Raw genomic sequence first — 27626 nt, forward strand, 5'->3', positions numbered from 1 at the left:
AAAACAGTAATGCGCCATCGACAGGGCGGAGTTGTAAACAGCTGGTAAGGAGGGAGAGATTGGCGCATGCGCTGTTCAATACCGGCGACAGCTCGAGAGGGCCTCACGAATTAGGGGATTAACAGAACCCAATTTGACAGGTCGGTTTTTGTACATTTCCAGCTACTTGGGCTTTTAAACGCGTTAAGGTGACCTGCTCGGAAGTACTGTTTAAGGAGTCGTCGGCGTTTCCCAAAGTTGTGGGAAAATTGCCTTCCCCTCGAGCGAACGTTGCATTTTTGAATTGGCGAACTAGCATGAGCTAACATAGCTTGGCTTCGTTTGTCGGTCCTGTTCGGGGGTCTCAAAGTTGTTTAGTGAGTTGTGAGTACATTGAATTCAACGTCTCATCAAATGTTATAGTCATTCTGATTTTTTTTACCGTGTCGCAGTGGTCAGCGCAGTTAATGCTAGTTGGAAATACCCCCTCCTGCTTTCCCATTTGTGCAATTGACATTGCATTCATGGTTGAAGAGTCGTAATTATTATGAATAAAAATGTGACTTGAGCACACGAGAGTACCTCGTATGCTGAACGTAGAAACGGGGAACATACAGCCAGCATTCGATGCAACCCTAAAAACTACCGGGTAATCAGATTGCACAGGGCGTTGATTAAAAACAACAACAACAACAAAACAAGACTTAAACTTGAGCCCATAATTGTAGATAATGAGCATTAACTTGAGCATGATCACAATCTGGGCGGCCCGGTAGTCCAGTGGTTAGCACGTCGGCTTCACAGTGCAGAGGTACCGGGTTCGATTCCGGCTCCGGCCTCCCTGTGTGGAGTTTGCATGTTCTCCCCGGGCCTGCGTGGGTTTTCTCTGGGTGCTCCGGTTTCCTCCCACATTCCAAAAATGTGCGTGGCAGGCTGATTGAACACTCTAAATTGTCCCTAAGTGTGAGTGCGAATGGTTGTTCGTTTCTGTGTGCCCTGCGATTGGCTGGCAACCGATTCAGGGTGTCCCCCGCCTACTGCCCGGAGACAGCTGGGATAGGACCCAGTACCCCCCGCGACCCTAGTGAGGATCAAGCGGTTAGGAAGATGAATGAATGAATGAATGATCACAATCTCTGAGTCCGTGGTAGGGTCCTGCCCACGCACACTTTCTTTCCACAATAGGGGAATAGCCCAGGATAATCTTTTACAGACATTCAAGTATCGGGCCTTTGCTGATTTGATCATAAGGGAGGAAAAGTACTCAAATTGGTTCAGATTTTCAGGGTGTGTGTGCACTGAACGTTCATGTGCTGGGAGGGCATGGAGATATGCAAATGGTGTTCCCATCCATGCTGTAAAATGAGCACACTGTCGTCAATTCTGCCATTATCATTACACAACAAATGGTCCAGTTCTGTCAAAAGTTGCATAAAAGTTAAGTGTCGTCGTGTGTTTTCTCAGGTGGCACAATGAGTCAGAGTAAGGACAACAATGCCCGACTGAAGAGCTACAAGAACAAATCGCTTAACACTGATGAAATGAGGAGACGACGGGAGGAGGAGGGCTTGCAGCTCCGTAAGCAAAAGAAGGATGAACAGGTGAAAAGAAAAAACAATTTACATAACAGAGCAAATTCATTTATTCACTAACTTTATTTTTTTTCAGCTGTTCAAAAGGAGAAATGTCGCAACGGTGGAAGATGACGGCAGTGCGCTGGACGATGATGGAATGGTTGACAGTGGCTACCTGGAGTCACAGGCTAACAATGTGGACCTGCTCATGGTAAGGGGTATTAAAAGGACATGGTGCCCTGCATTAATTCAGGCAGGTGGTTAACACAACTTATTTTATGTGCAGGGTGGCATTATCTCTGAGGATATGACTCAAATGATCTTCTCTACTACCCCTGAGCAGCAACTCATCGGTACCCAGCGATTTCGGAAACTCCTTTCAAAAGGTAATGGGCTATACTGTCGCGCTTTGGTGTCGAATACAGACAGAATAACCCAAATCTGTGCACAAGTCTAAACACACCAAAGTCTTATCACAATTTGTAATATGAATTTCAGGCAAGAAATATCAAACAGTAAAATGAAAAAAACAATAATTTTGGCAGTAATTTACTGAATATACATTGCTGTGCCATGTTGGCTTGCTACACTGCAATGCAAAGTAGTTCATTGTACACCATGTGCAAAAATGGGGGGAGAAAATGAAACAGACAAGCGACATCTCAAATACCGTATTTTCACGACTATTCGACGCATCGTACTAATGGCCGCAGTCTCATTAATGGGTGACATTTCTGTATTTTACACATACACAGGACGCATCGTACTAATGGCCGCAGTTTTACAGTGGTAAAACATACGCCAGCTTAAACATACGGCATGCATGCGCGCACTCTAACACCGTTAGCTTGAAGCATACAGTAGCATGCCAAGACATACAGATAAGATAAAAACACGTTTTTAAAAAGGCAACGAAAGCAGAACTGAGTTTGGGTGTATTTTATTTAGCCATCGCACAATGTTCTCACGTTTATCGATCAATCATCACCCAGAAATCCATCAAATGCGCGTGTGTGTAGAAAGAATTGAACAATTGTGCAAGTACCGTAATCCATCAAAAACGCCGCGTTCCCTCTCGTTGTTGCGTATTGTGGCATAACTCGCCAAGTGCTGCCTCTCACTCTTTGTAAAGTTGTTTGCCACCGATCATCCATTGTTCCCATGCCGTTTGCAACTTTACTTTGAACGCCCGGTTGATGCCAATGTCCAGCGGTTGGAGTTCTTTAGTCAACCCTCCGGGAATAATGGCAAGCTCAGAGTTCATTTGCTTGACTTGTTTTTTTCACCGCTGCTGTGAGATGGGCACGCATGCCAAAAGCATAACCGGTGGCTTTAAGTTTGAACTGAGCTTCGTAGGCGTGTCTTTTTGTCGAATTTATTTTCAGGGGTTCTTAGAAAACAAAAACGGAGTTGTTTTGCAACAATGCACATTGCCACACTCTATACAAGTGTTGGTACTGGCTTGAGGCGTCCACTTACACTCACAGTTTTATTAATCATGTGAAGTGACAAGGATCAAGCATGTTTGAAAGCTAAAAGTCAGCACGGGTGAAGGTTAGCGGGGCAGCGTGAGCTTAGCGTTCTTCCCCTGCGCTCCGCTGTCAAAGTAATGACCATTTAAACTCCAGCCTTAGCGATGACAAAATGGCGCTTTGTCAAATCGCAATTTACCATTTCAGCCCAAAGTGAAATGTATCCTCAAGTAATTTGAGTACCTCGGTTCAAAAACTAAAACCAAATAAAATGTTTTGAGGACTTTTTTTTTCTGGAAGAGAGTCAAGTTAGCCCAAGCAACACCTGTTTACTTCCCTTCAGAATTAACCTTACTTCACGAAAGAAACCGTCGACACCAATACGTTAGCATGCTTTTATTTTAAACGTTGTTCCCACCCACAAGGTTGCTGTCTTCACTCGTCTCCCCCACCTAATTGGAGCCAGTTCAAGTCGCAAGATTTAGCTGCAAATACTAACAGACCACCCGCCTGAAATCATGTTCAATTACTAATTAAGCGCCCGTTGCCAGCATTAGTGTCCAGTAGAATCAGAATCATCTTTATTGGCCAAGTATGTAGAACACACAAGGAATTTGTCTCCAGTATAACACACTGCATTAGTGTCATCATAAACAAGGACGTGACAAATAGGTAAGGAAGGACATTTTGCAATGTAAGTGAACCGTAGTGCGGTGGTACCACCCAGTGACAACTCTGAGACAATGTGCAAAGTATCAAGCAGAACGAAAGTGATCAGTGGTAGAATACAATACTATGACAGTTTGTACAGTTGGTGCAAAAAATCCATTTTAGAGAACCATTTTACAGTGACCAGTAGCAGTATTTGTTGTACAAGAAGAGTGACTGTTTAGGGAGTTAATGGCTAGAGGGAAGAAGCCGTTTAAGTGTCTGCTGGATTTGGTGCGCATGGATCTGTAGCGCCTGCCTGAGGGGAGTAGCTGGAAACGGTGGTAGGCAGGGTGCGGGGGATCCAGGAGGATTTTCCGTGGCCTTGTTTTGATTCTTGCAGTGTGCAAGTCCTCAAGCTAAGCAGGCACTCCTTGGCAAGAGCCGTTGAATTACTTTTCAAGGGGAGTTTAAAAGGCAAAAATTACTCTTCCCTTTTGCTAACAATTGGGCAAAGTTGTGGTTCTTACTCATCTTTTTTTATTATTTAAACCAGGGGTGCCCAAACTATTTGGACCGAAGATCTACTTTTCGATCAACTAACCTCCCGGGATCTACCCTTACCGGCACACACGCGCACATACACGCACACATGCACGCCATGATGAGAAACAGCCTGAAACTGAGGCATGCGATGCACTTTTGCAGCCTGTTAACTATCGTAGCTCACACGTACAGTTTTAAAGTGCTTCCCTGGGCCCTCCTAGATTCCTATTCTTTGCCCATGCCCTCGGTGAATTGTACATGAAGCAAACTCTGAATGAGAATAATGACGATAAAAGATAGAGCGCAACAGCTCTGATTACAAGCTGCAATTGCAGACTGATGAGCGCAAACAACTTCCGGTGATGTAATCACGCGCCACCGTAAATTCAAGATTTACCTGCTTTATTTTATTTTTTATTTATATTTTTTTGTGAAAATGAGACTGATAGGATGATTAGGGTGCAACGTACATTAACACAAAAAATATATATTACTAACATGTACAAAGAGACAAATGGTTGTTTTTTTGTTGTTGTTTTTTTTTCTCCTCGACACTCCTCGGATCTACTTGGGACCTGTCTTAGATCTACCGGTAGATCAGGATCTACCTAATGGGCACCCCTGATTTAAACAAACCAGACACAAATGTACTGTTAAAGCAGCAAAATCACTTTTGCTGATTCTGACAATATGTTGTCCCATACTCACTTCGCTCGTGTTTCTTGAGAAGAATGTAAAGTGTACCGCTATACACAATTTAAGTTCAAGTAAAAAATGCATCTCGGCAAAATGAAAAAATCGGTTGTTTTTTGATTATTCACTGAGCTGTTACTCTTCTCGGGGTGTGTGATATGACTGAAGAATACAACACAACCATTTCATAGAGGGCCAACAATTATGTATAATATATACCGTATTTTCACGACCATTCGACGCACAGTATGGTTGGGCACGGTCTCATTAATGGGTGCCATTTCTGTATTTTACACATAGACAAACCGCACTGTATTATTGGCCGCAGTTTTTAAGTGGTAAAACATACGCCAGCTTATAAACATATGGCATGCATGCGCGCACGCTAAAAACACGTTAGCTTGAAGCGTACGGTAGCATGCCAAGACATACATATATAAGCTAAAAACAAGTTTTTAAAAAGGCAACAAAAGCAGAACTGAGTTCGGGTGTATTTTATTTAGCCATCGTACAATGTTCTCACGTTTTTCGATCAATCATCACCCAGAAATCCATCAAAGTCCTCATCCTCTGTATCAGAAGCAGAGGACTGCACATCCCAGTTGTCATTGAACGCATCACATGCTAAAGTGTGAGTTGCTACGCATTGCCGAGCGGAAAGAAGGAGCAGCAACAGCAAAGTCAACATTTCTCTCGTGTGAAGCTTTCCCACATTTGAAAGTAAAGAACGGAGCGAAACATGGTGGCAGCGCGTGTGTGTGTGTAGAAAGAATTGAACAATTGTGCAAGTACCGTAATCCATCAAAAACGCCGCGTGCCCTCTCGTTGTCAGAGTCACTCTCATTGCCATGCGGCTCCACAGAAATGATGCCGGCTTTGCCAAAAACTTGAACAACAGTGCAAGCAGACACGTTCGTCCAAGCAGCCACAATCCATTTGCAAATTGTGGCGTAACTCGCCCAGCGCTGCCTCTCACTCTTTGTAAAGTTGTGTTTGCCATCGATCATCCATTGTTCCCATGCCGTTCGCAACTTAATTTTGAACGCCCGGTTGATGCCGATGTCCAGCGGTTGGAGTTCTTTAGTCAAGCCTCTGGGAATAACGGCAAGCTCAGAGTTCGTTTGCTTGACTTGGTTTTTCACCGCTGCTGTGAGATGGGCACGCATGCCGAAAGCATAACCGATGGCTCTAAGTTTGAACTGAGCTTCGTAGGCGTGTCTCTTTGTAGAATTTATTTTCGGGGGTTCTTAGAAACCAAAACCGAAGTTGTTTTGCAACAATGCACATTGCCACACTCTATACAGGTGTTGGTACCTACTTGCGGGGGGTCCCTTTAGCGTACACTTACACGCCCACCTTCACTCATTGGCGGATTTCTACCCCACATGCCTGTCCTCGCTCATGTCTGCCTTCTCTCTCTCTCTCTCCATATATGTATATATACACGCCCACCCTTCCCTGATTGGCTGACTTCTTTCCCGCATGTCTGTCCACAGTCACTTCCGCCTTTTCTCTACATAAACAGCGTGTCGGCTGTCAGTCAGATTTTGGAACTCAGCGCACACAAAAGGCGTCCAGTCCATTTCTGAGAACATTTAGGTCTTTTAATGGCGCCTTATAGTCGTGAAAATACGGGAATTGAAAGTAATAACCCGGAGAAAAAAAAGGCTGAATTTAGGTGATTTTATTCTACTGCGTTATACTTGATGTTTAATAAGAAGTCAATACAACTCTGCAAAAGTCAAATAAACTGGTCAATATAAGGATTAAAATAAATAAAAGGCTTTTTAAACATAATTTGTAAGTTTGGGCGACATGGCTGAAAAATGTTTCATAAAGTAAGTACTTCATAACAGTCACTAATATTATTGATTTTTTTTTTAAACCTATTTAGTGTAATGTTAAAAATTGCTCTTCCAATCGTGCCTTTTTCAATGCTTATTTGCATTAGATGTTAGCCCAAAGCACCATAGTGAACTAATTATCTGTTGCACTGCATGCATTAGCGGTCACCAACCATTTCAGCACTACTTTATCTTTTTAGCGGACTCGTTTTTTGCCGCAGTTCATTTACCTTTTACTTGCCTCACAGTGACTTCAGTGCGATGCCGTGGGTCTGACATGGCTAACATTGATGTTGGCACGTCAAAGAAAAACGAACTCCTTCACTTGTACACCACATCTCTATCCTGGGATGTTAAATCGGGTTATAATGCACAATATACTCTTGCTGGATTATATTGTGTGTTGCACAATGCCGCGGTCGTCTTAACTTCAACTAATTATCAGTAAATAAATTGCCATGTTTTCTTTGATAGTTTTTTACATTGCAATCTCTTGACAGAGTATGTAACCTATAAACAGTTAAAAATCCAAGTGGCCTGCCTCAACGTCCATGGCAGTAAACGTCCAGATTCCAGTTAATAGCAACAGGCGTCAATCATGGCAGTGAATCAGTTCATTGCCGCCCTGTCATCCACAGAGCCCAACCCACCCATTGACGAAGTCATTGCCACACTGGGGGTGGTGGAGCGCTTTGTGGAGTTCCTGAAGAGGCGAGAAAACTGCACGTTGCAGGTACAGCATCACGTGACGATTGCCAGCTCCTCTGTTTTGTTTTGCTCTGTTGATCACCCCCCCAACCATCACCTTGTTGTCATAGTTCGAGGCTGCGTGGGTGCTCACCAACATTGCATCGGGCACTTCCCATCAGACGCGGGTGGTAATCCAAGCTGGTGCTGTTCCCATTTTCATCGAGATGCTCAGCTCAGATTTTGAAGACGTACAAGAGCAGGTGTGGTGGAAGCACTTTTGCCAATACCACTTTTAATCAATTTTTTTGTTGACGTGTAAAAGTGACCTCGGTGTGCTTTGTGCAGGCTGTGTGGGCACTGGGCAATATTGCGGGAGACAGCACAGAATGCAGAGACTTTGTTGTTGACTGCAACATTCTGCCTTCATTGCTGCAGTGAGTAGCGACGAACGGTGTCGCTTTTGCTTTCTCACATAGATCCTATGACCGTATAACGCCTATTAATCCATCTTGCAGGTTACTGGCAAAACAGACTCGGCTAACAATGATGAGGAATGCAGTGTGGGCGCTCTCAAACTTGTGCAGGGGGAAGAATCCTCCTCCTGACTTCACAAAGGTGAAACACCTCCACAAACATCATACTAGGGGTGTCCAAACTTTTTTTTAATAAAAATCGCTCGACAAGTGCTGAACACTTAAACACCGAATGTCAATCACTGATTTTTGAAACTCCATCCATCCATCCATTTTCCACCGCTTATCCGGAATCGGGTCACGGGGGCAGCAGCTTTAGGAGGGAAGCCCAGCTTTAGGAGGGAAGCCCAGACCCAGGGTAGCCTTAATGAGAACGCGTCTTTCTTGCTCAGTGGGACATAGATCTGGCAGTCATCTGCATAGCAGTGGAAGGGAATACCATGTTTCCTTAAGATGGAACCCAGAGGGAGCAGATACAGCAAGAACAGCAGAGGCCCCAGAATTGAGCCCGTGGAACACCACATGACAGGGGAGCAGTGCGTGACTCAGAGCAGCCAAGGCTGACACAAAAGGTTCTGTCAGCTAGATAGGACCTAAACCACTCAAGAGCACTGCCGCCTATGCCCACCAAGTGCTGCAAACGAGTCGGCAGAATACTGTGATCTACTGTATCAAATGCTGCAGTTAAGTCAAATAAAACTAGACACACGTGGTCTCCAGAGTCATTTGCCAGGAGGATGTCATTAGAAACGCGTAACAGGGCTGACTCCGTGCTATGCATCGTCTTGAAACCTGACTGGAAGACCTCCAAGATGTTATGTTCATACAAGAAAAGTTTCAACTGCATGTACACCACTTTTTCCAGAATTTTGGAAATGAAAGGCAGTTTGGAGATGGGCATGAAACTTGACAGCATATCTGGACCAGGTTTCTTGGTCAAGGGTTGGACCACAGCATGTTTAAACTGTTGGGGAACTACACCAGAAGAGAGGCTGCTGTTGATGATATCCAAGACCGATGCGCCAACACTCGGGAGAACCTCCTTAAAGAAGTGCGGGGGAAGAGAGTCACAAGGGGAGCCAGATGGCTTCGTCTGGCGAACTACATCCTCCAAAAGCGCCAAGGACACCGTTTCAAAATAATTTAGCACAGCTGAACATGGAACATGGACAGAGGGGTCAGATGCGGTATTTGAGACCGGAATCCTAGCTGTAGAGACCTTATCAATGAAAAACTGAAGGAATTTGTTGCACATCTCGGGTGAAGAATCCGAGCAAGTAGGCAGAGGTGGTTTGAGTACAGAATCTATCGTTTTAAATAGTGCGTGTGGGTTGTGACAGTTAGCTTGAATAAGGTCCGACAGATATTCTCTTTTGGCCTCTTTTTCTGTGAGCACCGAATAACACTGGTGGTAGTTACGCCAGCAGTCTTTCCAAATTTGATAAGACACATGCAATTTGCCTTTTTTCCACTTGCGTTCAGCTTTGCGACACCCCTGCCTAGCTGCGCGGGTAATGTCGTTGAACCATGGCTCGGGTTTAGGTTTTGGGAGCACAGTTTTTGAAGGAGCCACCAAATCCAGGATGGCACGGCATGATGAGTTGAACCAAGAGGTGAGTTCCTCTGTGTTAGACGAGGGTATTAAGTATTAAGGTTATTAAAGGCATCAGAGAAACGACTAGCGGTGCGAGGGTTAAACATTCTGCGTTTACAACTAGGAGCGCCAGATTACACAGCAGCATGCGATAAGACTACGTCAAATAAAACTGCCATGTGATCAGAAATCCCATTTTCAAGGACTTCCAGATTTGACACCGGTAGACCATGAGCAAGGACAAGGTCTAAAATATGTCCTTGTTCATGTGTCAGGCTGGTCACATACTGCACAAAATCAAGAGTCGGTATGTCTTAAGAAGTCTTTTGCTAGCGGTTTTTCCGGACAGCACACATGGATACTAAATCCCCCATTAGGAGGATATGATCATATCTCAGCCTGATTTCCGGAAGAAAGGTTGAAAAGTCGCTTAAAATGTCTTTGTTGTATTTAGGAGGACGGTAAATGACAGCACAAAGCAACGGAAAACACGACCGACTTCAAAGAAGGTTGCTTCAAAGCTGGTGGCCGATGTCAAGTCAACAGTATTTATAGAGCACTTTCAAACAGCCATCGCTGCATACAAAGTGCTGTACATGGAGCGATTTAACATACACAATAAACAGCAAGACGAATCGGTAATAAAGTTAGAAACAAATCTAAGTCATGCTGAGTCGAACGCCAAAGAATACAAGTGAGTTTTAAGGAGGGCTTTAAAGATGGGCAGCGAGGAGGCTTGCCGAATGTTCAGTGGGAGGTCATTCCAGAGAGAGGGACCAGCAACAGAAAAGGCTCGATCCCCTCTGAGCCTCAGTTTAGTTCTTGGTACTTCCAACAAAGACTGGTCCACAGACCTGAGGCATCGGGCAGGTGTGTAGGGGCGGATGAGCTCAGAGAGGTAACGTGGCGCGAGATTATTCAGAGATTTGAAAACAAAGAGGAGGATCTTGAAAATACCGTATTTTCATGACTATTCGACGCACCGTACTAATGGCCGCAGTCTCATTAATGGGTGACATTTCTGTATTTTACACATACACAGGACACACCGTACGAATGGCCGCAGTTTTACAGTGTTAAAACATACGCCAGCTTAAACATACGGCATGCATGCGCACACTCTAACACGTTAGCTTGAAGCATACGGTAGCATGCCAAGACATACAGATAAGCTAAAAACACGTTTTTAAAAAGGCAACGAAAGCAGAACTGAGTTTGGGTGTATTTTATTTAGCCAACGTACAATGTTCTCACGTTTTTCGATCAATCATCACCCAGAAATCCATCAAAGTCCTCATCCTCTGTATCAGAAACAGAGGACTGCACATCCCAGTTGTCATTGAACGCATCACATGCTAAAGTGTGAGTTGCTACGCATTGCCGAGCGCAAAGAAGGAGCAGCAACAGCAAAGTCAACATTTCTCTCGTGTGAAGCTTTCCCACATTTGAAAGTAAAGAACAGAGCGAAACATGGTGGCAGCGCGTGTGTGTGTGTAGAAAGAATTGAACAATTGTGCAAGTACCGTAATCCATCAAAAACGCCGCGTTCCCTCTCGTTGTTGCGTATTGTGGCGTAACTCGCCAAGCGCTGCCTCTCACTCTTTGTAAAGTTGTGTTTGCCACCGATCATCCATTGTTCCCATGCCGTTTGCAACTTTACTTTGAACGCCCGGTTGATGCCAATGTCCAGCGGTTGGAGTTCTTTAGTCAAGCCTCCGGGAATAACGGCAAGCTCAGAGTTCATTTGCTTGACATGTTTTTTCACCGCTGCTGTGAGATGGGCACGCATGCCAAAAGCATAACCGGTGGCTTTAAGTTTGAACTGAGCTTCGTAGGCGTGTCTTTTTGTCGAATTTATTTTCAGGGGTTCTTAGAAACCAAAACCGGAGTTGTTTTGCAACAATGCACATTGCCACACTCTATACAAGTGTTGGTACTGGCTTGAGGCGTGCCTTTAGCGTAGTTACACGCCCACCCTTCACCATTGGCGGACTAGCTTGCCTGTCCTCTCTCTCCCTCTCTCTCTCTCTCTCTCCCTCTCCATATATGTATATATACACGCCCACCCTTCCCTGATTGGCCGACTTCTTTCCCGCATGCCTGGCTACAGTCACTTCCGCCTTTTCTCTATATAAACAGCGTGTCGGCTGTCAGTCAGATTTTAGAACTCAGCGCATATAAAGGACGCTCCGCACCATAAGGCGTCCTGTCCATTTTGGAGAAAATTTAAGACTTTTAATGGCGCCTTTATAGTCGTGAAAATACGGTAACTCTAAAATGAATGGGGAGCCAGTGAAGGGATGCCAGAGTAGGAGTTATATGCTCCCTCTTACGAGTACCAGTCAAGAGGCGAGCAGCGGCATTCTGGACCAGCTGAAGGCGCTTAATGGAGGACTGGCTGACTCCAAAGTACAGGGCATTGCAGTAATCCAGCCGGGATGTGACAAAGGTGTAGTGAATGTGCACCGTTTACATTTGAAATTGTTCTTAAAGATGCTCACCGTACCACCACCACGGCCTGATGTCCTCGGGGTATCGAGGAAACCACAGTCAGGTGGCAACAATTCAAGCAAAGCGTTGTACTCACAGTACCTGCCCAAGTCTCCGTCAGACACAGGAAATCCAAGTCATTGGAAAGGAAATACTCCCTCAGAATATGGATCTTGTTTGTCAGCGACCGGGTGTTTAACAACGCGATCCTTGTGGGAATAGCAACAGGAGGGATTGCCTCTTCCGATCGCCAAGCCCGGGGGAATTCCCTCAAAAGCTTTCGCTGGTTTCCTCCCCGAGAAAGGCGTGGAGGGTAGAAATGCCGTGGCGCGATGGGAGAGCCAACGACTGTTAGCAAGCACGAGGTGACGGGTTCGAGGGCACACCACGCCGGAGCGCTCGAAGTGTGTCAGATCCCGTTTTAGCTTCACGAGCTGACCGCTACGTTTGCCGCGGCTGCGTTATTATAAATACAATGGCTAAACCCTGGTGGGACGAAAAAAGACGTGGACAAGACCGCTATTGTTTTAGAAAATATATATATATTTGGATAGAGAAAGAAAAGAGAAACATACAGATGACGGGAGAGGGAGCATGTCCGTTCGACCTCTAGCGTGGTGTCGTCTCAACTAACTAGCTTCGCTGTTGTTGTGGTTAGGCTATATTAGCTTGTGTGGTAGATCAAAGCTCTTTGATATGTAAATTCCGTTGAGTCAATGCTGATTGGTTGAGTCAAAAGACGCGCGCATGCGTACATGCACACACAACATAGAACAGTGGATTATTGACTGCTAAGTCGCGCTTCGCTCAAGTGGTGTCGCTACAGTCGCACCAGGCATAAAATGCATAAAAAACAAGAACCCCCCCTTACCCCATAAATCGCACTGGAATATAAACCGCAGTTTGGGGGGAAATTTATTTGATAAAACCCAACACCAAGAACAGACATGTCATCTTGAAAAGCAAGAAAGAATAAAAATGGAGAACATCAGGCTGAGTAAGTACGCATAAACAAGGAACTGAGAACATGCCTGTTATGTTCACGTAACATATTAAGATTTTATTCTGATAACTATAGCATAAAGAACATGTTTAAAAGTTTACCAAACCATCAATGTCACTCTAAAACACTAAATCAAATGAAATCTTCATCCTCTGTGTTACCTCCGCGAACTCCGGAGTTAGAAGATGCTGCACTTCCCCTTCTACGTCGCTTACGTCAGTTATCGTCTCAACACAGGTTTATAGCGGCCTCTTGCGGTTTAGTGTGAAAATAATGCGTAAAATGGCTTAGAGAAGGTGTTAACAATTTCACACGAGTCGCTCCAGAGTATAAGTCTCACCCCCCGGCGAAACTATGAAATAAACTGCGACTTAAAGACAGCCAAATACGGTATACAATTTTTACGGTATGGTATTTTTCAAATAAAAAATCGTGTGGTCTTTTAAAATTCACCAATTATTTTGTACAAAATGTAACCTTTTTATTGAAGTGTATATAGCATTTTACTAATTACTATCTTGTAACCTTAAACTTTCCATTCTTCGTTAAAAAGAGTTTTGTATTGAAACAGCTCTTTCTTAAATCATCTTTTGGGGTAACATTAAGGTTGTTTCTATTTTTTAAATTAAAAATAGTGTGATTTTGTAACTTTACACCTGTTTTTTTCCCTTTGGGCCAACATTTTTGGGTGTTTAGATCAGATCATTTGGGTTTACATTATTGTTGTTTTTTGTATTTTTTTGTTATATCTTGTGGAATGAATTATTCAAGAAAATCGCGATTCCACTACACTCAACTGTAATGATACATGGAAGAATGAAAACGGTAATACATCGTGTTCATCGTAATTGTGTTATTGTCACAGGTGTCCCCATGTCTCAGCGTGCTTTCTTGGCTGTTGTTCGTCAATGACATTGACATCATGGCCGATGCTTGCTGGGCTCTTTCGTACCTGTCGGATGGGCCCAATGACAAAATCCAGGCTGTCATCGACTCGGGGGTTTGTCGCAGGCTGGTGGAGCTATTGATGTAAGCATCACTTTGTGTGTGTGTGTGTGTGGGGGGGGGGAATGTGTTAGGCAGCATTTCTGCATTTAAAATTTTTCCAAAACAACAGAATTGTTTAGACTTTTCTCAGGGGTCCACATTAAACCCTTGGGGAGGGCCACTACAAGCTAAACTGTCGTGACCTTGCCCGAACCAGCAGTTTATCGCTGTTGTTGGGGCGGTACCTCATGTTACAATTCGGCCAATTTTATGTTTAAAAATTAATTGATACGATAAGTTGGTCTCCACATACTGTATGTGTATTATTTTTTTCCAAATAATTCACCAGTCTCAAGTTGAAAATGGCTTGCTTTCTTAGACGATGCAATGTTCTTTATTGAACCATCTTGCTGTTTTGGGGGTCGGTTAGGGTTGGTGATGATCACAACACATTAACGCCACTCGCCACTTCATCACCGCAAGCATGCAAGCACTTAGCAAATGGCAAATGTTCAAAGTGTTGACTGTTGGTTACGTAGGTTCCGTGGCCAAGCTCGCAATGCTTGTACAGTCATACCTCGAGTTACAAAACCAATTGGTTGTTGAAGAAATTTCTTAACTTAGAAAAAGTAGTGTTTTCCATGTAATCTCTCTTTTTCGAAAGCATAAACATGCATCGAAACATGTGACCAATACATGTTACAATTAAATTATTGCACAATAAATGAGTTGTGCATACTGTAATAAAGAATAAAAATGATGGCCATTTAACTTTTAACTGCCTATCCATCGTTTTTTGCCCTCTTTATCTTATGTTCTCTCTCAGAAGCACGGCATTTTGTAAAGAACTGATTCAAGGACGTTTGCTTTTGTCGACTTTAAGCAATCCTTTGAAAATATCCATGGCAAACATCAGCATAGTGAACAATCACCCGACTGGTCAACACTTTTTCTAGGTGATTCACATTTACGTAACACTATCGAAACGCCTAATGGCCAGAGGAGTGAATGATGAAGATGCTGCATAGACACATATTTGTTATCTATCGACACACATACAGTAGATGTCCCTCTTAGCCAATGGGATGCCAGGAAGATGCTAGGTAATAGCCAATGGCAGAGTAGCGAGAAGTATGTTGCATTCAGGAAACTTGGAGCTCCGAGTAGCAGCCCAAACTGTATTTATACCTTTCGTATCTTGATATTTTCCTCTTGAGGCATTTCATTATTTGAAAATTTTGTATGGAGCGGCATTTGTAAGTAGAGGTGTACCACTCGATTTTGAATAAATTAAATTGAAATGACATAAACAATTTCCAGCCCACAAAAATTGCGCGCACACACACGCACACACACCACAGACTTCATGTCATGGCAGTCTGATGAGCTGGGAAAAAAAGAAGAAAAAAGAAGAAACAACTAATTGTTTAGAATTTAACGGCGACCAATATATCAAGTCGAGCAAGTACTTTTTCACACTGTTAGATAGCTTTGAAAATTTTTAGAACTGCATTTTATTTAATTTACTTAGTTAAGATTAAGTTAAGTTAAGTTGTAAATTTCCCCATTGTGGGACAAATAAAGGATATCTTATCTTATCTTAAGATAGCCTTTATTTGTCCCACACTGGGAAAATTTAGTCTACAGCAGCAAATTTTGGGGGTAGAAAGAAGAAAAACAGCGTTTGCAAGCACAAAAATAAATGTATATATATATATAATATAAAAATGTGTATGTATGTATATATCTTCTATATATATATTGCGCGTCGTCCCGCACGCGGTCTGTCCTTCCGTCTGTCCCTTTTCAAAACGTACCTACTTCACCGCGCCGCCACTGCGCCGCTCAGGCAGTGGCTCACTACGATCGCGCGGGCATCTTAGAGAAAAAATGTTGTCTACCCACAAGCATTGCAATGAAATTGTTTGTTATTTAGTAGAGCTAAACATCTCTTTATTTTCGCGATCAGCAATGAAGATTAACAAAAAGTTCAACCAAGCAACAACACTTTTGTGGGCCGAAGGCCCACCTTACCAGCCTTCCGCAGGAACTAGCTGATGAGCCGCCCCGAGGGCGGCGAACCACCACCTTACCAGCCTTCCGCAGGAACTAGCTGATGAGCCGCCCGGAGGGCGGCGCACCAGCTAGTATATGTATATGTGTATATGTATATATATATATATATATATATATATATATATATATAGCGGCCCGGTAGTCCAGTGGTTAGCACGTCGGCTTCACAGTGCAGAGGTACCGGGTTCGATTCCAGCTCCGGCCTCCCTGTGTGGAGTTTGCATGTTCTCCCCGGGCCTGCGTGGGTTTTCTCCAGGTGCTCCGGTTTCCTCCCACATTCCAAAAACATGTGTGGCAGGCTGATTGAACACTCTAAATTGTCTCTAGGTGTGAGTGTGAGTGCGAATGGTTGTTCGTTTCTGTGTGCCCTGCGATTGGCTGGCAACCGATTCAGGGTGTCCCCCGCCTGCTGCCCGAAGACTGCTGGGATAGGCTCCAGCACCCTCCGCGACCCTAGTGAGGATCAAGCGGCTCGGAAGATGAATGAATGAATGAATGAATATATATATATAGGCTGGCAGATCAGAGGAGGAGGTCATACCAGCGATTGAGAGGCAAGCCCCAATGAATGCAGATGATGAGATTGGGAGGCCAGCCCCAATGAGTGAAATGCTGAGCGAGGCAACAACTGACCTGAAAGCTGAGATCATGTCGATAATGAAAGCTGGGCAACCTCGAAACCGATTACAACGGCTATGTGAAGTACCACCTGAAAGTCTAATGGAAAGTGTGAATGCAGCACTGAGCGCGATCCCTACCGTAACGATCACGGAAACCAATGAGCTGATATACGCTTGAGCATCAGTGATCCTTGAGATGCTTGGCTATAAGAGCAACCATGGAAGGCATGATATACGTTACCCACCATGGAAAAGACGGTTGGAGGCTAAAATCAAGGCGGCCCGGAAAGATGTGAGTCAATTGACGGAGGCCCAGAGAGGTGTGATGAAAAGTCCGATACCTGAGAGGTACATCCAGATGACCATACCTGAAGCACTCGAAACTGCCAAACAAAGGCTCCAAGCCTTGTCCAGCCGCCTAAAGCGGTACACGAAAGAGAATGAGGCCAAACGAATAAACAGGCTGTTCGCAACACAACCTGCGAAAGTGTACGCTCAGTGGCAGGGTCCTAACAACAGAGCTGACCCACCAAGACTGGAAACTGAAATGTACTGGAAAGGCATATGGGAGAAGGAGGTTGCACATAACAGCAGTGCACAATGGCTGGTGACCCTGAGAGAGGAGCACAGCAACCTCCCTGAACAGAACCCAGTTACCATAACAGTGGCAGACATACAGGAACGAGTCTCAGATATGAAGAACTGGACAGCACCAGGCCCGGATATGGTCCACACCTACTGGCTAAAGAAACTCACAGCACTCCATGAGCGCCTAGAAGCACAAATGAACCAGCTGCTGAGGGATGGGACTCACCCAGGATGGCTAACCGAAGGGCGAACGATCCTGATCATGAAGGATCCCTCAAAGGGTGCAGTCCCATCCAACTATCGGCCAATAACCTGTCTCTCCACAACATGGAAGCTCATGTCAGGCATCATTGCGGCTAAGATAAGTGGACACATGGATCAATACATGAGCGAAGCACAGAAGGGCATTGGTAGAGATACCAGAGGAGCCAAACATCAGCTCCTGGTTGACAGAACAGTCGCACAAGACTGCAGGTCCCGTACCAACCTGTACACAGCCTGGATTGATTACAAGAAAGCCTATGACTCGATGCCACATACATGGATCACTGAATGCTTGGAGTTGTATAAGGTGAACAGGACCCTAAGAGCCTTCGTTGCGAACTCGATGAGGATGTGGAAAACCACACTTGAAGCCAATGGCAAGCCACTTACCCAAGTGTCCATCAAATGTGGCATATACCAAGGTGAAGCACTCTCCCCACTGCTGTTCTGCATAGGACTGAACCCCCTAAGCCAAGTAATCACCAAGACAGGCTATGGATACCGCCTCAGAAATGGAGCTACAATCAGTCACCTCCTCTACATGGATGACATAAAGCTGTATGCTAAGAGCGAAAGGGACATAGACTCCCTGATCCACACAACCAGGATCTACAGCAGCGACATCGGGATGTCATTCGGGCTTGAGAAATGTAGTCGGATGGTGACTAAGAGAGGAAAGGTAGTCCGCACTGAAGGGCTCTCACTCCCTGAAGGAACAATAGCAGACATTGAGGATAGTTACAAGTACCTCGGTATACCACAAGCCAATGGCAACCTCGAACTGGCAACAAGGAAAGCGGCTACAGCCAAATACCTCCAGCGAGTGAGGCAAGTCCTAAGAAGCCAGCTCAATGGCAAGAATAAGACCCGGGCAATAAACAGCTATGCCCTGCCAGTGATCAGATACCCTGCAGGAATAATAAGGTGGCCAAAGGAAGAGATTCAGACCACGGACGTTAGGACCCGAAAGCTCCTAACCATGCGTGGAGGGTTCCATCCCAAATCCAGGACCCTGAGACTGTACGCAAGCCGAAAGGAAGGAGGCCGGGGACTAGTGAATGTGAGAGCCACTGTCCAGGATGAAACATCCAAGCTCCATGAATACATCAAGGAGAAGGCTCCAACGGATGACGTACTCAGAGAATGTCTCAGACAATGGGGAACAGTAGAAGAGGCGCTGGAAGAGGGACCATCATGGGAGGACAAGCCCCTACACGGGATGTACCACCGGACCATAACGGAAGTGGCCGATCTCAAGAAGTCCTATCAGTGGCTAGAGAGGGCTGGCCTGAAGGACAGCACAGAGGCACTCATCCTGGCTGCTCAGGAGCAGGCCCTGAGCATCAGAGCCATTGAGGCCCAGATATACCACACCAGACAAGACCCAAGGTGTAGGTTGTGCAAAGAGGCACCTGAGACGATCCAACACATAACTGCAGGGTGTAAGATGCTGGCAGGGAAAGCCTACATGGAACGCCATAACCAGGTGACTGGCATAGTCTACCGAAACATCTGTGCCGAGTATGGACTGGAAACCCCAAGGTCAAAATGGGAAACACCTCCGAAGGTGGTTGAGAATGACAGAGCGAAGATCCTGTGGGACTTCCAGATCCAGACTGACAAGATGGTAATGGCGAACCAACCAGATATGATGATCATAGATAAAGGGCAGAGGAAAGCCGTTGTAGTGGATGTAGTGGTCCCAAGTGATGGAAACATCAGAAAGAAGGAACACGAGAAACTCGAAATACCAAGGGCTCAGAGAGGAGCTGGAGAGAGCCTGGAAGGTAAAGGTGACAGTCGTGCCTGTGGTGGTCGGAGCACTCGGGGCAGTGACCCCCAAACTAGATTAGTGGTTGCAACAGATCCTGGGAACAACATCGGACATCTCAGTCCAGAAATGTGCAGTGCTGGGAACAGCAAGGATACTGCGCAGAACCCTCAAGCTTCCTGGCCTCTGGTAGAGGACCCGAGCTGAATGAGGGACGGACACCACCCGAGGGGTGAGATGAGGTTTTTTTTTTGTGTGTGTGTGTATATATATGTATGTATATGTATGTATGTATGTGTATATATATGCAACTGTTATAAGGAGGCTGTGCTATTTGCAATTGTTATTGGTCATTGGCATTTGTTTTGTGATTTTTAAACAAAAGTGTGCAAAAATATGCATTTTCGGTAGCAGCAAATACTTTTTAATGGAACTGTAAGTCTTCTATAATATGAACAACAGTGTTTTGTTCCAGGCACACTGATTACAAGGTGGTATCTCCCGCTCTACGAGCTGTTGGTAACATCGTCACTGGTGATGATTTCCAGACACAGGTAATTGCAACATTCAGAATCTCACGCACACAAAGTTCTGCAAGCGCTTTGAATGTTGTGATGCATGTTTTGTTCTAGGTCATCCTCAACTGTTCAGCCCTGCAGTCCCTTCTCCACCTCCTGAACAGCCCCAAAGAGTCCATCAAGAAGGAAGCTTGCTGGACCATCTCTAACATCACAGCAGGGAACCGAGCACAAATACAGGTGCGTGACCTCCCGTCAAATAACGGCCGCAAAGCCCACACTTGGTGCAGTGTTGACCAACTCATACTGTCCCAGTGCAGATGGTGATCGATGCTAATCTGCTGCCTCCTCTCATCAACATCCTGCAAGTGGCAGAGTTCCGCACAAGGAAGGAGGCGGCATGGGCGATTACCAACGCCACTTCAGGGGGCTCCGCGGAGCAGATCAGGTTGGACTTCTCACAGGGATATTTCCCCCGCTGTTGTCGCTCAGTAGCCTTTCCAGGTTAAGGGTTTATAAACATACATTATCCAATGATTCTAGGTTATGGTATGAAAATAATTCCGTGTTGGCATTTTCTTAAATAGTAGACCTTCCTCTTGTAGTGGCTTGGCACTGTTTGTGCCTGGGAAATAGTCCCTTTAATCCAATGGCACGTGAGTGTGAGGAGTCCCAGCTTTCTGACGGGGAAAGGACTCTTTCACTCAAGTTTTTCCCTTATTAGAGATGTCACTGTATTCAAGATATTGCAGTATTAAAAATGCCTTATATTGGTCATGTCCAGGTTGAACGTAAATTGCGCTTAAAAGTTGCGTTTTGGCCGAACCGTCCAAAGGTACTGGGCTGCTGCAGCGCTCCCTCGGCTTCCTTGTAACAGAATGACCATGTGATGTGGTCACTGACTGGTCCACATGACCCAAATGCTGCGTCAGTCATGCGGACAAAATGCTGAGTGCGCCGGCTCCAATGACTTCAGCAATCCAAACTTCACTACCTCTTGCGTCTGGCTACTCATGTGCTCCATGCGTCAACTTCACTTGGCATGGTTCTTTCTTTTCAAGCCACATGATTGGTTCAGCACAAGCAACTCGCGTTATTAGCTGATCGTATGAAAACGAGGACGATTGCGGTTCATCCAAGTCTATAGTCTCAAACATGCCTGGCGATCCCTCTGAAGCGCAATCCCCAAAACGTTAGCACATAAACAGTGCCACGCAGTCTTCAGTATGCTCTTGGCGTTATATTGGGACGGTGTCACAGAGCTTCTTGGCGCTACTCCTAACCATTCATTTCCTTGTGTGTATCTACTACCCGGTACAGACATCTGGTGGACCAAGGGTGCATAAAACCCCTGTGTGATTTGCTCACGCTGATGGACTCCAAAATAGTGCAGGTGGCCCTGAATGGCATCGAAAACATCCTGCGGCTGGGCGATCTGGAGGCCAAGAGGGGGGGCGGCATCAACCCCTACTGTGCACTCATTGAGGAGGCTTACGGTACGCCCAGTGGCTGATGCACCACGGCTTATTCAGGGATATGTCACAACGTGGTTGAAATCAAAACATTTTATGTGGACAGTTCTGTCTCTTAGAAATCGCGATCATGGCTGGTGGCTAGAAGGGTTGACAGGTATTTTTCTAGTTGCACGTTCAGTTCATGATAGTCAAGGCAATGTCAACTTATTGATGACACTTTTTAGATATTTTTTGTCATTTTGCTGCCCATGCACATGTTTATCTTCGCATTTCTAAATAAAAGCTCGCTCTACCCTCTAACCATGGGTGCATTCAAACGTAACGACTTTGCAGAACTCAATACTGCCGGGTTACTATTCGGTCACTACAGTCCTGTAATTAAAAACAAACAAACAAACAAATCAACAGAAGGAGGGGAATTCTCTGAAATAGTCATCCTGACTCGTGGTGGGGGTCGGCTCACTTTTTTTTTTTGCTCTGGGTTCAGCTATTAACAGCTGTAGTTGGAGTTATTTTGACGGAACACCACATTCACGGTTATACAAGTTGTACACTTTTCATTTTGTCAAAGGTTTATTTCCTTCGTGTTGTCCCATGAGAAGATAATTAAACATGCAGAAATTTCCTCACTTTTGTGAGATACTTTGTCTGGCTATGCCATTTTAATGGAGCTGAATAAACTGTGAATCAACAGGGTTTTATTTTTGTTATTCTAGCATATGCCAGGGCTACACAATTGGCGGCTTTTCAAAATAATTTTTGCGATTCACAGGCCAACATACATGAAAACCAGGCGTTAGTTTTTTTGCTGTAGCCGGATGTTAGGTGGGGCAATTGTGTGAAGGTGAGACACCGACTGTAGTTTGTTACCAATTGTCCAGTTCAGTCTCGACGTTTAATGGGCTGCAGCCTTAAAAATCCACGAAAAGGGCAAAGTTGTCACATTTCGCTTATGCTTGATGTGCTTCAGGTCTGGACAAGCTGGAGTTCCTGCAGGGCCACGAGAACCAGGACATCTACCAGAAAGCCTACGACCTGATCGAGCGCTACTTCAACGTCGAGGATGAAGATGCCTCGCTGGTCCCCGCCGTGGACCTGCAGCAGCAGCAGTTCCTCTTCCAGCAGTGCGAGGCACCCATGGAAGGCTTCCAGCTATAATGTCTACCCGCTCGGTCCTCCACGACTGGCGAGAGTGACCCATCCATCTTCCCTCCTTCTCGATTGTGATTATGTCCAATTACTGGAGCGTGGGTCTGCTGTCCTGTGTGAAGCTAGCCCCTTTTCGTCATCCCCAAAATATATCCTGCTGCTTTGGCAACTGAGCGGCGCTTGCTCGCATGAATGATTGAGTGACATCGAACTCACCTTGACTCTAGACTGACCAACAAGACCACATTTTGACCTGGACTCAACTGACGAAAAGGCACTTAAGACACACATCTCCTCCCCTCTTCCCTCTTTCTCTCAGCCTATTGATGGACAAATCAGGAATTTGACTTCATTGCTGAGGGCGGAGCTTCCATATCACCCTCGTTTGGACGGCCTCTTATACTCCCGTGGAATGAAAACATTCATTCGATGCAATCTTCCCTCATACACAAAGCCTAGAACACTCTCCAGTGGGGATTTATTATTTTATTTTTATTTTTTGGTGCTCAGAATCATTTCATTTTCACTGCACTTTAGCTTTCAGGACTGACGCCTCTTCGTTGTGAACAAATTTGACTCTTCAACTGGTTGATCACATACATGGTGAGTCCCCTGACGAGGAGTACTTTCCAATCATGCCCCGCCCGCCCCACTCCAACAAAAAAAAAGTGACTCTGGCATCGTGGACTGGCACGCTAACTTCTGTCGGACTGAGAATTGGCTGACGACATGGCTTTCTCATGCTGTGTTCTGCCAGTGTTTTCTTCTTTATGCCAAATATTTAACTCGCGGATCATCTTAGGGCGGGTGGGGTAAGGGGGCGAGGGTCTGAATCTTAGCATGGTTCACATGGTGCCGTAAAATCTTCAACAATCCAGATCATTTCAATGGGAAACTTGAAAAATACTGGCCGATCGCCGGAATGTTTATCTGGATGTTTGCTTATAGATACTATTCGATCACGTGATCAGTATTCGATTGTCCGCTGAATTGGAGGTTGAGATTAGGAAGAGGATTATGACCACTTTCAATCCTGACTGGCGCCTCAATAGTTCTCCTCTGACAGGTTCACCTGTGGAAACACCATAAACGTTTTCTTCCTCTAGATTGCCAACTTTATGAAATGTTTACTCCTGATTATCTGGCCAGGGTGAAAGCCACAATTTTTTTTCAATGACTAGTTGTTTTTTTTCCTTCCCTTTCACACTGGTTCAAAATTGGTTCAGGTCTTGATGAGCTGACAATTTGACTTGTTTTGTTGCACACTGCAGATTTCTCGATTGACACATGCACAGAGAACCAGAACACGACAGTACGTTGACCTCCAACATGGCGGCCTGAGGCATTTCCAGAAATGTGCGACGTCATGGGAAATCTCTGTAAGAGGCAACTTTCTCTACATGGAATGATTAACGCTCTCATGTTGAGTTTGTGCGACTTGTCCCCCTTCTCTTGCCCTTTGCATAAAAAGGAATCTCGTGACCCACTAAGTGCAGTGCCTGTTATTTTGATCTGCAAATCCACATGATGACAACCTTGAAAAGAATTACTTTTAATAAATTGCTTGTGACATTTTTTTGTACTATGAACCAAGATACCTATAAACAATCGAAATCTAGCAACTGCCTTTTCGGGCATTTTAGACAGATGCCAAATTTGCTCAAATCGTGGTAGGGTGTGACCTGCATCACCGGCGGTTGTGAGCGGTCAGCAGTCTGCAATTGCAGCTTGCAATTACAGCTGTTGCCTTATATCTTTTTTATTTTTATTATTCTCATTCTCAAGTTTGTTTCATGTACAATTCACCGATGGCACTGGCAAAGAATGGGAATTTGGGAGCGCCAAGAAAAGTGTTTTAAAATGTGAGCTACGATAGTGACGTTGTTGCACTGACAATGCTGCCAAAGTGGGTCTCATGATGCCACATCCGGTCTCTGAATCATTTTTACAAACTCGCAAGCTCTTGCATCCACTTTATTTTTCTGTTTCGTACATGTTTGGGGCCATTATGGCTGTTGCTCATCATGGCGTGCGTGTGTGTGTTTGTGCGTGCACGTGCGATAGCGGGTTGATCGCGGGAGGTCGGTTGCTTCAAAAGTTGATCTTCAGTCAAAAAAGGTTGGGCACACCCGCCCTACATCAATAACTAAAATTTCACCTGATTTAAAAAAAATAAGTACGGTAAATAAAATCCCTCAACCAGGCCAGGTCTATGACCTACTGGGGCACCCAAGGTATCCAATCACAGGACTGTTGTTCAGATATGATGTTCCATTTCAAAATAAAAGGCCTCTGAAATCTGCCATGTTGACCTTTTCGCTTGATTAAAATAAATACGGTAACTAAATGAATTTGAATTCTCCCTCAACCAGACCAGGTCTAGGACATACTCGACCACATTAGGTATCAACCAGACTAGTGTCATTCAGGTCTGATGTTCCATTTCAAAAGAAAAGTCCTCTAAAATCGGGCATCTTGATCTTTTCGCCTGATTTTCCAATTTAAAAAAAAATACATTTTAGTTATCCCTCAATGGACGACTCTCATTTAGATCTGATGTTCCATTTCAAAATAAAAGGCCTCTGAAATTTGAGATCTTGTTGACCCTTAAGTCTGATTTTTAAAAAAATGAATACCATACATTGTGCTGATGGGGCGTCACGCTGGTCGGCTGATTAACACGTCCGGCTCACAATGCAGAGGTGCAGTATTTGATTCCGGGTTCCGACTTCTTGTGTGAAATTTGTATTTTCTCCCCGAGCCCACACGGGTTTCCTCAACATTTTCTGAAAAAATGCTTGGCACGTTAATGGAACACTCTAAATTGTCCCGAGGTGTAAGCGGGAATGGTTCTTTGTCTCTGTGTGTCCTGCCCTGCTTACTGCCTGAAGACGGCTGGGATAGGCTTGAGCACCACTTGTGAGGATAAATCTGTTCCGAAGATGGATGGATTCTGTTTTGAATCGGATCATCTTAGGACTGAGCAAATGCATCTTAATTTACAATTTTTTTTATAGTTATACACCAAAATTATTCAACCAATTAGTCACATATGTACTTAGTACATATGCACAACACTTTTTTGCAATAATTTGACTTGAAATAAGGTTCTCACAGCCATCTACAGGTATCGCTTCCCATTCTAAATGGGACAAAGGCCTCCAGTTCATTGACATTCTTGGGGTTGTGTGCTGTAATTGTCTTCAAGTCCCGCCAGACATTACCAATGGGATTTAAAATGGGCGATTGAGACGGCCACTTCAGAAACTTCCAGCCCTTCGTCTGCAACCAAGCTCTAGTGGATGATTTGGAGGGATGCTTGGAATTGTTATCCTGTTGGAAGGTCCATAAGCTCCAAAGTTTTAGGAGTGTCACTGACTGCATATTTATATCCTAACATCTTCTGATAAAGTAAATTTGTGATAACTACCTACGCTTGAGATTCCCCGTACCTGGAGAAGTAAAACAACGCAGATGATGACATTTCAAACTTATCTTACTGGATCCGGGTGTTTGAAGAGTTGGTGGAAGAGGAGATTGTTGGCAAGATGTGTATTGGACCATACATGCACGAGCCACACGCACACCTGTCCACTCATACGGTTTAGCCATAGTTCATACGGATTTTGTGGTGAATCTTACTTATATGGCCTATTCGCACAAATCATACGGATTCTGAAAATTTCCGGGGGTTTTTTTCCACCAACTCCAAATGATTTGGAGTTGGTGAAAAAAGTAACGCAGGTATACAACTCTGAACACAGTAATGCCACTAAGTAGAATGATGATTAGACATTAACCAGACATTGTATTATGGAGATCTACAATAAATATTGAAAATTCTGTGGGGGGGTTTTCTGCCGTTAAGTTGACATATAAAATGCTTTGGTATGTTATAAGGATTTTTTGCTCTTTATAATGATTTTTTTTTTGGTAGTTTATACAGGTTGGCGCTCCGAAAAGTTGACAGGTATGCACACGTCAAGTTTTGGAAAATGTGTCCTACGCTGGACATGGAGTGGAGATGAGACCCATCGTGATTGGAACAACGGTAATCTATTTCAGCTGTGGATATTAGCCTTGCATTATTGTTTGCAATTCGATACTGTGCCGTGCTGTAAATTACGCACAATGGGATTACCTACATAATCCATCTATTCCTGCTAGCACTGAGATCACACGTTACAGTATGCTGGTGGCCTACATTATCATTGCTAAGGTAGTTCCATTGCATTCTCGACCACTCCGCGCATGATATCGGCTGTATTGTTAGTTGCAAACCATTAACGATGGCACTCATAGAAATATTTTCATACGGGAATACATCCATGTACATATAGGTACCTTGAATCAAATCTTTTCATAAACAACAGCCAGTTATTCATTGATTGTCACACATTACTTTTTTGCAAATCCGGTTGAGAAAACAGGTCTTCGAAGTACTTGTAACAAAGAATGCTCATCAACACCAGTGTGAAATTCATTCGCTTTGTGAGAACAAAATGGTATCTTTCCAATTTTCTGGTCCATATTCTTTTCTTTTGGCCACTTAAACTGTTTGTCTGAACGTCAACACACAGCCACAAGGCATTTTGCCAAATAACTGGGGAACATCGGCAAAGAATAGCTAATGGGACAATCAACGATGCAGTACAATGGCTGACTGGCACACATTCTGTCGATGACATCACTGGTCGGAGTTTACGGAACAAAGACATTTTCGTTGTTAAGTGCCTTGCTATGTGTCCAACTATGAATCTGGGGTGGGTTACGAAAAAAAAACCCTAACAAAAAGTATGCTTGAAATACCTTGAGTTCAAGGTATTGCTCACACGATGGTTGACCTTTAAGCCCATGGGAGAACATGCTCCTACATCATTCTCATTAAAACGCAGAGATCATACCTCTGTTGCTGACCAGAAAAGCAGTATTTTTTTCATCCCGATTTTATTAGAAAAAAGGCTTTTTACAATTGGGGATGCTGCAAAATGTATAATATATATATTTTATCTACCAGTTTATTAGACGAAAATGTGTCAGTACCTCTTCCCATCTGTGGTTATGCAAATGGCTCGCCTGGCCGCTATTTGTGAAAATGGCATTTTATATGTTTCCCACACAATATGTCCCATTCACTTTGAATATGTTTAACGATAGACATATACAATTGAG

General features: G+C 44.4%; 1 protein-coding gene across 1 annotated transcript; it reads left to right on the forward strand.

Annotated features, from left to right (window-relative positions):
- kpna1 (karyopherin alpha 1 (importin alpha 5)) lies at positions 1-23936 on the forward strand. The gene is made up of 14 exons (XM_052054276.1): positions 1-140; positions 1444-1580; positions 1648-1764; positions 1840-1939; positions 7395-7489; positions 7575-7706; positions 7792-7880; positions 7962-8061; positions 13872-14035; positions 19788-19866; positions 19945-20070; positions 20151-20278; positions 21151-21326; positions 22276-23936. Exons 2-14 carry the CDS (start codon positions 1452-1454, stop codon positions 22461-22463), a joined length of 1623 nt encoding a protein of 540 aa, XP_051910236.1. The 5' UTR covers positions 1-140; positions 1444-1451; the 3' UTR covers positions 22464-23936.
- The last annotated feature ends 3690 nt before the right edge of the window (positions 23937-27626 follow it).

This window comes from Hippocampus zosterae, chromosome 20 (genome assembly GCF_025434085.1).
Source record: "Hippocampus zosterae strain Florida chromosome 20, ASM2543408v3, whole genome shotgun sequence".
Lineage (NCBI taxonomy): Eukaryota > Metazoa > Chordata > Actinopteri > Syngnathiformes > Syngnathidae > Hippocampus > Hippocampus zosterae.

Excerpts from the sequence above, each read along its gene's own strand:
- kpna1 (XM_052054276.1), top strand. The coding sequence starts at position 1,452 with ATGAGTCAGAGTAAGGACAACAATGCCCGACTGAAGAGCTACAAGAAC. Across the intron at positions 1,765-1,839 it reads ACAATGTGGACCTGCTCATG|GGTGGCATTATCTCTGAGGA; the intron begins GTAAGGGGTATT and ends TTTTATGTGCAG. Across the intron at positions 20,279-21,150 it reads GGCTCCGCGGAGCAGATCAG|ACATCTGGTGGACCAAGGGT; the intron begins GTTGGACTTCTC and ends TACCCGGTACAG.